General features: G+C 38.4%; 1 protein-coding gene across 2 annotated transcripts in view; it reads left to right on the top strand.

Moving 5' to 3' along the window:
* gfra4b (GDNF family receptor alpha 4b) overlaps nucleotides 1-14,241 on the top strand; it is a 60,231-nt gene extending 45,990 nt beyond the window's left edge. For both annotated transcript variants that reach the window (XM_026146515.1, XM_026146504.1), the window contains 5 exons: nucleotides 2,260-2,605; nucleotides 3,823-3,932; nucleotides 4,732-4,866; nucleotides 10,664-10,824; nucleotides 13,030-14,241. In XM_026146515.1, coding sequence (XP_026002300.1) covers nucleotides 2,260-2,605; nucleotides 3,823-3,932; nucleotides 4,732-4,866; nucleotides 10,664-10,824; nucleotides 13,030-13,173 — 896 coding nt within the window. In that variant the 3' untranslated portion in view covers nucleotides 13,174-14,241. The remainder of the gene's footprint in view (nucleotides 1-2,259; nucleotides 2,606-3,822; nucleotides 3,933-4,731; nucleotides 4,867-10,663; nucleotides 10,825-13,029) is intronic.
* Nucleotides 14,242-14,742: the final 501 nt, after the last annotated feature.

The raw sequence follows: 14,742 nt of genomic DNA, 5'->3' as shown, positions 1-14,742 counted from the left end.
AAGTAGCAAAAGCTGCAATCACTGTGCTGCTCATTTCAGTGGCAGATCTACACAGAAATATTTGATATATATTTATTAGTTCAGTCGTCATATATTACGAGCAAAAAAAAAAAAAACACTCTTCAATAATAATAATAATAATAATACTAATAAATCACTGAACAGGCTCAGTAGTCCCTATATTTATGCCCCGCCTATATTCTTATCATTAACAAACATCAACAAACAGAATAATGAATTGCACATTTTTATGCACATATTAACATCATTCCACAATTTAATCCCAACAACAGAAATAAATCTTTGTTGAATCTCTTTCTTTGCTTTATTATAATAAAATAGAAAAAAAATCTCTCAAGTCAAACTTAATCTCCCACACTGAGAAAAACCTTCACACGCAGTTTGAGAGTACCTTAGATTTATCTTGAACTTAATTAGCATTGTTTAAAAAAAAACAAAACAAAACAAAACAAAAAAAAAAACACACAACAACAACAACAACAACACATTTCATTTGTTTGCATTTAATTTAAACCAGTTTCATCATATCGAACCTGAGAAACAATGGCTCAGTGTGATCATAATATCCAGACTTGTTAATGACCCCTATTACTCTTTTTTTGTAACATAACTATTGGATTTATTGTTTTGAGGGTCATTCCCCACAGTTCCACACAGTAAGAAAAAACAGGAAGTATAAGTGAACAGTAACTTATATGCAGGACATTATAATCCAACACATCCTTAGTTAAAAAAACAAACAAACAAAAAACTCCTAATGATTTTGATATATTTTACCTATAATATAATGAAACATGTTATGTTTCATGTTAATTTATAATTAGTCATGACATCTAAAATTTTACCTCATAGACTCTTAATTTTAGATGTCAAAACCTTTAATTCAATATTACATTAGTATAACAATAGTGTTCTGATGCAAAAGATAACTTGTTACAATAAGTTTGTGTACCTGTGCTATTGGATGTTACATACGACTGAAGATTTACAGTCACCATGAAATAAGAAATGGAAGATGAGATCTTGTAAAGTAAAAGATAAAAAGTAAGTAGTTAAAAGTCTGATAGTGAAGTATTTTAGCTGTTGACAAGCATTTCAGTCTTGTCTAAAGCAAAGGACATGGCAACTCAGAAATCACTTTGCATTTAATTCAGGTTTTTTTTAAGCACCAAATCAGTAAAACAAATACTCCAAGGCGCTTTATGTCGTAAGTTAAGGACTCTATAATAATACATTAAAATTCTTTACTGTTCTCTGGTAATACCTTCTTTAACCTACTTTGTGGAGGTGTGGGTAAATACATGTAAACGTTCTGGTGTACATTCTGCAGAAAAGTAACAAGAATTGCACGTCTTACTGGGTTTTGTGAAAGCACAATTTTTCTTTTCTTACTGTCATGTTTAAATTCTGCGACCCTGTGGAATTCAAATTAGAAAAAAAGGAACAATTGAGTGTTCATAATTTTTCTGTTGGGCTGGGGGACGGGGTACAATTTAAAAGGCAAATTAAATTCAAAGATTCACAATATTCAGATTAAAGGAGCGCATCTCAGTTATGATAGGGCCAGAGGCAGGGTAGACCCTGGACAGTTCTCCAGTCTGTCACAGGGCTAACAGAGTGACAGACAACCATTCACACACTCATTCATATCTATGAGCAATTTAGACAGACCAGTTAACCTAACCCTACTAGCTGCATGTCTTTGGACTGCAAAGGGGAGAATCCAGACAAACACAGAGAAACATTCAAACCTCACACAGAAAGGCCCTGGCTCGATTCGCACCTTCAGGACCTTCTGATGTGAGGCAATAGTGCTAATCACTGCGCTCTACCAAATATGAAACACTTTAAAAAAAAAAAAAAAATTTTCTCCAGTATAAGGTCATAGAGGGGTGTTAAATATGTTAAGAGTTGAAATAAAGCAATCAACCAATCATTCAAAATTATGACATTGTGCTATGTTCAAAGCACTGAAGGCCAGACTCTTCGTCTGATGCTCCTTTTGTTTTTCTGATAGTCAAAAACAAGTCCCCCATTTTTTGTTTACACACACACTTCCTCCTTAAACCTGATGTTCAATTCCAAACTCCTTATCTGATGTTTTAACAACAGGAGATTACATCTCATCAGGATGAATTGGTAAACTAGTACATGCTTATGTTCTCATTCACATACACACAAAACCTCTCGATTAGTTTTCTGTTGAAACCTTGTCACTAACCTTACTTCCGTCCACAGACTCTGATGTTGGCATGACAACTGTGAATCGCTGCCTGGATGCAGCCAAGGCTTGCAATGTGGACGACTTGTGCCAGAAGCTCCGCACAGAATATGTCTCGGCTTGTATCAAACCCACTGCCAAGTCAGGCCTGTGCAACCGGCCCAAATGCAATAAGGCCCTGCGCAGGTTCTTTGACCGTGTTCCTGCTGATTATACACATGAGCTGCTCTTCTGCCCATGTACGGACACAGCCTGTGCAGAGCGTCGAAGGCAGACCATTGTGCCCAGCTGCTCGTATGAAACGGTGGATAAACCCAACTGCATTGCACAGATGAGGATCTGCAAAGCTGACTATGTGTGCAGGTAGGAACAGAAGTAAATACGTAATAATAGACTAATAACAGACTCCACTTGGCAAATGTATGCATCAAAACATAAAGGAGGTTTGCTTGCATCCGTAAATTATTTATATAATATCAACATGTTATTGGTTTCTCCTTACAAATATAATTTTTCAACAGTTTTTTCAGTTTTTGGGAAATAAATAACCAGCAGATATAATCAGACACCTCCCCAGTGAGGTCACGGTTGTACTTCTTGTTCTGCTTTGGAGCCAAAACCAGTTTTTCACCTGCTACAGGTTCTGGCTAGAGGGTAATTCAAGCCTGAAGTAAATTTTCCAGGGCAGAACAAGACTAACATCACCAGCTACTGAAGTTAGAGTTTCTCTCTGGAGAAGGTAGCTGGTGAGAAAGCAGGAAACGGAAAGGACTGAACAGCAAAAACGACTCTTTCAAAGTAAGAGCGAGGGTATTACCAACTAGTTAATCAATTGCAGATGGCATTTTCTCCCAGAAGAAGAAAAAAATTTCTAAATGCAGCCTTCTTCAGCAACCTGCATGAGTAAAAGTTTTTTGTTGGAAAGCATTTATCACTATGCATCTTATTTTGATACAGCAACACACGGCACTAAGATAATTGTTTACTCCAGCTTTGATATTGCTAAATACTCTAGTTTCTCTTGTTTTTCTTGGATATAGATTTTACTTGTATTCTCCATACATATTTAGGCCAGTGCTGTTCAATCGTATGGCTCTTTGAAACTAAATAAACAGCCACTCAATCAACAAAATGGCCTGCTGTTTTACCCTAAAGCTTTGTACCACCAGTGGTTAGAACACCCCAGAGAGCCTGTTGGAATAACACATTAAATATTTAGCACAGATAAAGAGCCAGATGGATCAGAGTTATCACTCATTGCTATCTCTGGTCATGGCCATTATTTTTCCACAGCCCCATTAGACTCAGAGGGCTTTACTAATGATCCCAGGTCTGGGGAATGAAATATATTACTCTTTCTATCACTTTCACATTACAGCTCAGTGCTTTCACTCTTCACCATGGCCTGCAATATTTCTTTAATGTTGGAGCAGCAAACTCTTAATTAAATGACTGAGTTATAACTTAAGTTACTTAGAGTAAGAAATGATATGTAAAAATGAAATCAGCAAACCTTTTAGATAAAAATGTAGAGTTCTGTTGTGTTCTTCCTAACTAGTATGCATTTTGTGTTTTTATAGGTCTCGTCTGGCACAGTTTCAGTATGACTGTGAACCGTCCAAAACATCTGCCAGTGGCTGCAAGCAAGAGAACTATGGAGCCTGCCTCCTTGCCTACACAGGGCTTATAGGTATGTGAACATCTGGAATGTAACACGGAGAGCGAAAACACACAGTCGAAAACATAAAATCACCACCTGTAGGAGGAAAAAGACAGTATGTAAGTGACGCTGTGTGGCATATGTTGGGAGAGAGAAGGAAAGAGAAAACTGTGCAGCCTTAAATGCACCGGAATGAGCAAAAGCTAGCTAGAAGCTAAATTAATAAATACAGAACAGGTTAAGATTGAGTGGGAGAACGAAAAGACAAAGTTCAGCTTGGTATAAGATGGTATAAGTATAAATATCTCTCATTGCAGAAAAAACTGAAGCTCTTTATGCAGAGTGAGGTTTAATCTGTTTTATAACAGGTGGCAAAAGAAAAGGAGCAGGTAGAGCAGACATTTCTTTTCCATGCACTGGAAAGAGGAGCTAACCTAATGCATTTCAAGAATCTCAAATGGTGCCCCTCAGCACAAACACACACTTGGCGTTTTCATTCTTGTCTTGTATTTATTAAAGTACTTGAAATCCCACCAACACTATGTTGGGGGGCGCGGGGGGAACAGAAAACAATCTCAATGCCAGAGACTTCTGTGACCTAAAAAAGAGAAAATTGGAGCATTTTTCAGCATCACTCTATTATATAATATGACTGCAGCTAATCTAACCTGTGGTGTTATAATATTACCATGCTTTTACATCAGGTCAGTGTATAGAGAATGCAGAGTCCATTAAGGCTTCAGAAAATAATGCATCATGATTACAGTGTAACAACTCAAAAGCAATGCGCATTTAATATTGATTGACGGCTGGCGCTGTCTCTCTGCAGGAAGTACAATAACTCCCAACTATGTTGACAACTCCACGTCCAGCGTAGCCCCATGGTGCTCATGCTCAGCCAGTGGGAGCCAGAGAGAAGAGTGTGAGAATTTCCTGGGATATTTCACAGACAACATCTGTCTCAGTGAGTGCTACCTTTTTACTCTAATGTCAACAAAGTAGTGCACAGACTCAGGTTTTTGTTGTAGGATTGTGTTCATTTAGAGATATTTGGGAATAAATCATTAGACTATGCTGTTGGCAGCCTGTTTAACTGGTGATATGTGGTTCAAAAGAAAGGGTTAATGCGCCTTTTTTGTAAGTTTTGGTTTATAGATTAACCCTTGCCTGTGTAATGTCAATATTTTTGTTACTCTGCCAACATTTATTGTGTTATTAAATCAATACAACCACAACCATCCATCCATTCTCTTCCGCTTATCCATGTCAGGGACTTGCTGGCGCTGAAGCATTTCCCAGCCGCCACGTGGCGAGACGCGGGGTACAACCATAGCAGTTTATGGATGTTTACTTTTTCTCAATGGCAAGCATTGGAGACCACATGTATGGTTAATATTTAGAATTTACCGCTGTTAAAACACACGTATGTACAGAAGTGATACTCGTGACAAAATGTAATGAAAAAAGAAAAATCAATCATAATCAAGATATACTGTAGGCAGAAAGAAATATGTTTATCTTGAACAAATATAAATGAAGGAAGGTTTTCTGGTAACTAACTGTTTACTTCTGTGAAACGGACTAGATTAGTGCCACTCTGGAAAACAAATAGCCCGTGTCTGCTGATCTATATGACACATGAGGGACTATTTTGCTGGGTCTTGCATATGTATTTCCTACACTTGATGAAAGTATACTGTGACTGCCTGCCCATTTTGTTTTGTCACACATTGCAGCTCTTATATATTTGTTGTCACTGGATCTAGAACAGAATTTAGAACAGGGAACATTTCTTGATGAATTTTAGTGGCATCTGGGATGAAAAGTTCTTAATCAGATTTGAGGTCCTGGTCATGGTTGCACCATGCTGGCAGTTCTGCGGGGTCGCTCATTCCTTGGGGAAGAAGGCCAATCAATTTCAACAGTTTTCTCTCCTTGCTGGTGTTGGGCTTGTTCTTGGCATAAATTATGGTCAAGCTCATCCTTGTCATATGCATTGCTATACCTTAAACCAGGGGTGCCCAATCCCGGTCCTCGAGAGCTACCGTCCTGCAGCTTTTAGATGCATCCTTGTTCCCACACACCCGAATCAAATGAATGGCTTGTTATCAGGCCTTTGCCAAACATGATGGCATGCTGGAGAGGTAATCAAACCATTTGATTCAGCTGTGTTGGAGTAGGGATGCATCTAAAAGCTGCAGGATAGTAGCTCTCGAGGACTGGGATTGGGCAGCCCTGCCTTAAACGGTTGAGCACAGGGGTGTAATTTCCAGGGGGGTTAGGGGGGTTATGACCCCTCCAATATAACTCCCTCAATAAAATTACGAATTATTTTGCATAAATAGGCTGTTGATTTTCTTTCCTAATTTCAGGTATTACCAGCAAAATAGTTGCATGTTTAATCATCTGGCAATTTACCCAGATTGTTACACCCCGGCCTAGGCAACCGGCGTGCAACACAGGGAAAATAAAAATAAAGGAAAAAAACAAAACAAAAAAAAACTACTACGGGTCTCCACAAAAAAATCCCAAAACGAAAGTATCGACAACTATTTACATCAAAGCAAACTAAGACATTTATTTACATCAAAACACCAAACTATTTACAACCGGGGGGGAAGATCGCCAACCTGACAAACTGAAACACAGGGCTTAAATACATAGAGGGAGCAATCAGGGAATGGACAACAGGAGGGAAACACAGCTGGGGCAAATCAGAACTGACGAGACAAGGAAGCGTAAACTGAACACACTGAGATAAGACAGACTTTCAGAGTAAAGCAGGAAACACATAACAGTCACGCCTAAAACAAAACACTGACAACACCGAATCGTAACAAGATTTATTTATTTATTTAGACAGAGAGTTTGACTCTGCCCCAGACCATTTCCTATGGGTTACCCCCCACACACATACACTCCTTCCCCACCCTTCTAACTAGAGTTTACACTGTCCTATCCAATAAAAGCAAAAGGCCTTGCATTCATTATCTTCCAAATTCGCCTCTCTTCTACAATTTCTGAGTTCAAAATCTTTTCACTGTCTTGATGGATACACAGTAACACAGGCGAAGTGCTGCGTTCCACCACTGACTTGCAGTCGATTTGAGTAGTTCCCAAAAAAGAGGGTAAAGTGTGCAGGATGTACAGGATGACAGGTGTAAGTGCATGAAATGTAACACTGTTGGGAACTTGTGCAGGAAAATCAGGAGCAAAGATGAAAATGGACATGCATGCAGGTACACATACACAAACAAATACACCCTGCTCCATCCACCCACTCAGTGTTTACAGAATGAAGTTAGGGGTTAAACTTCAGGGAGACTTACTGGGGATATTAACAATTTTGCTCATTTATATTTCATATTATATTCACTATATAGTACATTACTTTATGTGAAATTGAACTGCATCTGGCACAGGTAAAAAGACAGAGCCTGCAACTGTAGAGATGAAACAAATCCTGTTTTCCCAAATTGCTGGCTCGCTCTGATTTCTGTGGTTTCACATCCTTCCACTTAACTCCTGGTTGAGCAGTGTAATTTCATTTGTAAGATAAAACAGAAAAAATGAATTTTGTAATCAGTATAATTTTCACTGATAACCTGTAATACAGGACATTCAAGGGGCTTGATATGAAAACCAAATTAAGCTCCATGGCAGGCATAATGATAGGATGGAGCTGTTGGGATTCAGTGAGAAAAATGTTTTCCAGCATACTTCATCACTGGCACAGAGAGAGATGTGTTTAAATCAAAGGTCTCTTTGTAAAATTCAGAGTGTGCTCTTTCTCACTCCCTCTGGTTCATTCTTTCATTTATGAATGAAACAAAACACTTTTTTAAATGTTGCACGATCATTTGCACTTTATGTGGTTTCTTGGTAATTCCACCTGCTCTTTCAGACAGTCACTTCTAACTGAATTATATGTAAGCAACCCTGTAATTATTAGCCTATTTAAAACTTATCATATCTTATTTAAAGAACTGATGGAAAATAAATGCTGTTGAAGATTTTGGAAATTTTTTAATTCCCCAGGTGTGTTAAAGTGATCAAAAAAGAGATAAATGTGCAAAAGCACTGTCTACTGACCAATCAGTGCTCAGGAAAATAATCACACCATTCTTGGAAGATCCCTCAGACCTTGGTGGGTAGGTAGAAAGACGCTTTTCTTTGCAAGCTCCTTTGACTACAATGACCTGGATGACTGAGAACCTTCACAGACATAAGATATCAAGGTCTAAAGAACAATAACATTACTTTAAAATTTCTAGTAGCCCAAGAGAAACAAACAAACAAACAAAAAAAGGGATAAAAATTGTGTCTAAGAATTTGTTTCTTGCTCACCTCTGAAAGAAAAAAAAGAGTTTAGAAAAGGAGTGGGCAATTAATTTTCTCAAGGGGCCACATGAGAAATTGGGACTGCCCCGTGTGTCTTATGGAAGCTCTGGAAAACTAATAGTCCTTTCCTGCTTTAGATACTTGTAAAAACCTCTTTCTTAAAGAGAATCTTAAAGATTCTTTAAAGATCTGATTGATATCTGATCTTTAAAACAGAGCACCTATTTGTACTATACTATCTATACTATCAAATTAGCAAGTATAGGCTGCATTTGAACTTTGGTTTTATGTTTATTCTTTTAACTTATTCTTCATTGTTAATTTAAAGGTATTTTACACACATCTGTACATGCATTTAATCTGCCAGGTTCTCCTGTTATTTAAGAGGGAAACAATGCTGATACGTTTGTTGACTTACGTAGTGAGCATTTTGTTGTTTACCTTTATAAGATAACATAGGCCAAACTTTATTTTTATAGTGTTGCTAACCAAAGTGCTTGAAACTGTTAAACTAAAGTACACTGACACACTCTTTGATTATCTGTAGCCATGTAACAAGGATGCTACAGCTTTCCTTGCAGAACTTGCTGATATTTGTTGAAATGTCTATATACAGGGAGTGCAGAGTTATTAGGCAAATGAGTATTTTGTCCACTTCATCCTCTTCATGCATGTTGTCTTACTCCAAGCTGTATAGGCTCGAAAGCCTACTACCAATTAAGCATATTAGGTGATGTGCATCTCTGTAATGAGAAGGGGTGTGGTCTAATGACATCAACACCCTATATCAGGTGTGCAGAATTATTAGGCAACATCCTTTCCTTTGGCAAAATGGGTCAAAAGAAGGACTTGACAGGCTCAGAAAAGTCAAAAATAGTGAGATATCTTGCAGAGGGATGCAGCAGTCTCAAAATTGCAAAGCTTCTGAAGCGTGATCATCGAACAATCAAGCGTTTCATTCAAAATAGTCAACAGGGTCGCAAGAAGCGTGTGGAAAAACCAAGGCGCAAAATAACTGCCCATGAACTGAGAAAAGTCAAGCGTGCAGCTGCCAAGATGCCACTTGCCACCAGTTTGGCCATATTTCAGAGCTGCAACATCACTGGAGTGCCCAAAAGCACAAGGTGTGCAATACTCAGAGACATGGCCAAGGTAAGAAAGGCTGAAAGACGACCACCACTGAACAAGACACACAAGCTGAAACGTCAAGACTGGGCCAAGAAACAGAAAGAAGTCTGCATCCTTCAAGAAAAACATGATTGTCATGCAGGACAATGCTCCATCACACGCGTCCAAGTACTCCACAGCGTGGCTTCAAGAAAGGGTATAAAAGAAGAAAAACTAATGACATGGCCTCCTTGTTCACCTGATCTGAACCCCATTGAGAACCTGTGGTCCATCATCAAATGTGAGATTTACAAGGAGGGAAAACAGTACACCTCTCTGAACAGTGTCTGGGAGGCTGTGGTTGCTGCTGCACGCAATGTTGATGGTGAACAGATCAAAACACTGACAGAATCCATGGATGGCAGGCTTTTGAGTGTCCTTGCAAAGAAAGGTGGCTATATTGGTCGCTGATTTGTTTTTGTTCTGTTTTTGAATGTCAGAAATGTATATTTCTGACATAGCTAAAACTAAAATAGCTACAACTAAAAACTACTTCCAAAAACATTCAGCTTTGATATTAATGAGTTTTTTGGGTTCATTGAGAACATGGTTGTTGTTCAATAATAAAATTATTCCTCAAAAATACAACTTGCCTAATAATTCTGCACTCCCTGTATATAATGTATATAATGCTTTTTTTAAACTGTAACTCTCAGACACTCTCAGCTGACACAACATAAATTAGTCACCATTGCCATACATGTATTTGCATTATGTCTTTCTCTAGTCTCTTTGTTTTCCATGCAAATTTTTAAACTTCCTCTCTTTCCTTCATATTTTTATGACCTCTGCTCTGGAGTGTGAATAATGAATGTCCTTATTACTGACCCTGGCAAGCATATATCTATCACAGAACCTGTACACATTGAGAAAATCTTTGGTATGTGTAGCGAGGTGAATCTTTGGCCAGTCTTTCCTCGGGCCCCCTGCCTAGAAAAGATACAGAGACGTCTCACAGTTATTTGGCCAGTGCAAACGGTCTAAGTGTTAATGAGGTCGATGTGGAGAGGCAGGTGCAGTTTGGATGCTTGAAGAGAATACTGAGTATTTTCGCCTTTCTTTTTTCCTTTTCTCCTATGCTGTCCAAATCCAAACTGGCCTTGGCCTAGGAGAACCTCTTATGCAAGATTTACAACGCAGAACAGGAGGCATCTGTCATGACTGAATAAGACATGAATGTAACTCAATGAAAACACCAAGGTGCTGCTGCTGAGGAATAGTAACGTTTTTTACTGCTATATCTAATGTTTCAGGTAATGCGTTCATGATGTTTGGAAGGGAATCAGACCAACAGCCGACTCACAGCCAGTACAGCACAACCAGCCAAGGCAGAAGAGAAAACAGCAGCACCACCTCTCCACCCGGAACCATAGAAACTATGAGGAACATTCTGGATACAATAATACCAACACAGGTGTGCAGTTTTCTCGTCATTCTTTTCTTGCATCTCTACAAAATCCCACGTTTAGAAGTGAACCATTTCTGGCAAAACAACTTTCTCAGATGTGCAACATTGTAGGCTTCTGAAATTATTTTGTACAGGACCGAGACAACGACAGTGAGATTTGTTGCTGTCTGTGTTATTGTTTCAGCTGCTCATTTTCCGTATTCCAAATGGAATTTGTCTGCTGAAAAATGACATAAATCGTGTTAATATGACCATTTTTTTTAAGGTATAAACATTTGAATTCACCTCCAAAAGTTGATTCTGTTCATCAGTATTCGTCACTCATCAGTCTGAAGCCGTCACTTGGATGAGTGACGAAACGTTTCTCCCACTGAAAACGCTTCGTCCAGATGAACAGGATCAACTTTTGGAGTTTTACTTACCTGGATGATTGAACATGCATCAAGACATTTGAATTCACCCTTATATAGGACCATCATGGGACACTTTTATAACTAATACTGCTGCTAATACTTGCATTAGGCAACACAATACTAGCCAGATAATACCCTAACCAAGCTGACACGGGGTGCTGATTAGGAAGTCTCGAAATAAGGTTTACCTTTTTGTTAATTCATTTCAGTGCAAATAAATATGTAGTGCATTTTAACTTCTGCATACACATACAGCACAATAGCAAGTTCACTCTCTTTATTCAGAATGAGAAGTATAAAAAATACTGTTTTCATTGCCAAGTGATGATCTGTGGCGCCTAGGTTAAATTTTATTCATAAAAATGTAAGTTGCACACATAAATATTCAATGGACCACTGCAGCTAGTCTTTGGCACATCCATGTGCAGCAGGCTGCGCATGTTCAAGGTCCAATGTAGCACTGCAGCCAGCCATTTTTCTTGGGGAGGACATTAAGTATAATACATTACAATATAATATATTACATTTTTGACTATGATCACCTAATCTGACACAGAAACCATTTCAAAACGCGATTGTGTGTGTGAGGGTCTTCTCACTGCATTTCAGCAGTGGAAGCAGCTCTTGCTTCCACTTTAGCTTTACTTCAGTCCTCACGGTGAACCACAAGCAAAGCTAAATTGTCCTTTTTATTACTTTTGTGAATATAGCCACATTACAAATCCCTAAACAGGTACAATAATAGATAGATTCTAGTTATAGAAAGATTTTTGTACTTATGTACCATTAAGCTCTACATTTTTGCTCACTTGTCTTTAGGCTGAATCCTTTTCTCCCTTTCTCTATGTAAAAGCAAAGTTTAAAAGTATCATTAAGTTTGTCCTGTGATTATTGGTAGCAGCAGGAGAGAATGGCCTGGTACTTACAGCGTGTCTGTTTGAGCACTCAGACTGCTTTCTTACTACAAGTCTCATTTAGCCACAGAGTTATGCAGCACTTTTATCTACGCCTTGCATACACACACACACACACACACACACACACACACACACACACACACACACACACACACACACACACACACACACACACACACACACACACACACACACACACACACACACACACACACACACCACTGTCTGTAGGAGAGTCCCAGCTGATAGGGTTTTTCACGGTGCAGCTTTAAACACATTTTTCACCCAAGTTGCTGCCTGTATTTGCATTGGGAAGTGCAAATTTGGGCTACATTGCTTCACTGCATAGCTTTTGTATACAATGATGATAACTAAAAACTTTACTTTGAGTGTCTTGTTGTGAAATAAGAAAATAAATATGTAAAAATTCAATGGGAGTGGAACAAGATGGATTTAAGTTAAAGTGGTTACTGAATAGTTTATATTGAGATGTACTTTAGGTAGAGATGTAGTACAGAAGCTGCAGACGACTGCTGAATAGCAGGTTCCAATACAGACTAGACCAGGAGGTGGGGGGAAACAATCAAATGAGCACATCAGGTATGAACCACATTCTTTGAAATGTTTGTGTAGCTCCCACAAAGTCCAAGTATTTTAATTTTACTGAAAATGAAAAGAGAAATTTCAAAGGTGAAAGAGATAAATTTGTATTTGACAAGAGATGACACAAGGACATTAATTCATATCTGTGTTTGGCACCTAATCACTAATCTGCTTTTATATGAGCAGTAATGACACATGAAACTCAAAGCGTTTACAACAATTAAAGAGATTGGAAGTCATGAAAAGATGAAAAGACTAACTTCCCTGTCTCTTTCCAGGTCTTGGGAAATGAATTACTGGTGGGCCACTCCACCATGTCATCTAACAGTCTCCTAAACGCTGCCTCACCTCACAGTCTAATGCTTCAAGCTGCCTTCAGCCTTCTGTTGCTACTCCTTCAAATCCTTATCAATGAACGCTAAAGAGCACAGGGGGCATGCCAAGGATTCTCCTAGTACCAAGCAAATGGGAGCACCTGTGCAGTTCAGAGGAAGTGGACCGTGTGGCGCTATTCCTCCCTCTAAATTTGTACAGCGATTCTGTTCTTCTATTTTTCTCTCTAAATAGTCCGGTTCCACCTGTCAGAGTTCTCATTCTGAGTGTGGGAGCCTTTGACAGACAGATGCCTGTCTGTGCATTTGTATATTATTGTGATCAAGCTGAAATGAAGTCAAGGTGCTGCTTCTGTGGACTAGCTAAGTTTTCAGCTATCTCTGTGTATCTCTATTCAGTTATATTATAACAAATGTGTATGATATTTAGACATGAAGTATGTACTGTGAAGATTTGTATTATAAACAGAGGCTCTTGTTTAAATATGGTTCTGAAAAATGACTGGAGCAAACTTTGTATGTGCTCTGTGGATAAAGTGTTCAGAAAGCTGCTGTCTCTTCAACTGAGTGAAAGAGGACCATTATACCTGACCAATACTGGAACTGTCGAGCGACCAAGAGACAACAGAGCTGCATTTCACTCAGACATCCTGGACTAATGCACTGATTCCAAAAATGTCTAGCACAACTATCAAGAAGAGATGTGCCGAGAACATAAGAAAAACCTTGACATCATCATCATCTTTTCCATTGAAACTGTCCCTTTCTCAAACTCCCCAGCAACATTTCACTTTTTATCGCTAAAACCTCAGAAGCTGTTGATAGAAAATAGAAGTCCTTGGTCTTTATCAGCGAAGGTGACTTCTGGGAATTGAAAGGAAATAACCAGAGAAGCTGAGACTCTTTACCTGTAGCTGCTGTGCTTTGTGTTTGTGAGTGCAATGGCCCTTTGTTTCTCATTGTGTAAGTGACCATTTCTATACAGCGCTCTGAATTTTTGTGCCGGAGAACAAAGGGAATGGTTTTACTTATTGAGGTGTCACCTACACCAGTAGGGAGCCTGTTAGAGATTTGACAGTAATGAATGATTCAGTATTTCCTGTCTGGGAACATGCCAACCAGAGGAGTAGCAAATAAAAGTTCTCCGATCATTATGAATACATTTTGCTATTATTCAACCTTTTCTAATTAAATTAGCAATGTTTAGTGCTGTTGAAGTTAACACTATTAGGTTACAATTTCACTCCATATTTTTTACACTCACCAGAGTTTGAGAACCACTGACAGCTAAACTAACAGTCATAAAACCTATGAGGTACTATCAAGTGATTATTTGAAGTAAGAATATAACAGGATTTACATAATAATTCAGCCCTTTTGACAAAGTCTGATCTGTCTTAAGCCGATAAATTGCTTCATATTGGAGATGCGCTTATATCTTGCTTCGAATTCCTTAACGGCTATTTGAAACTAATTTTAAAGGCATTCAATATATTAATTATACATACTTAAATAAGTTAATTATTTGAAAACTGTATTGATTTTTGCTGCACTTACTAGCTATTACCAACAGTAGATACAACTAGTGCTACATGTTACTGCCAAAGACTAAATAAGACAATACAAAATTCACTAATTTACTATACCATCATAGCTGAA

The sequence above is a fragment of the Astatotilapia calliptera genome, chromosome 2 (assembly GCF_900246225.1).
Source record: "Astatotilapia calliptera chromosome 2, fAstCal1.2, whole genome shotgun sequence".
Taxonomy (NCBI): domain Eukaryota; kingdom Metazoa; phylum Chordata; class Actinopteri; order Cichliformes; family Cichlidae; genus Astatotilapia; species Astatotilapia calliptera.
This window is presented reverse-complemented; position numbering and strand designations above follow the sequence as displayed.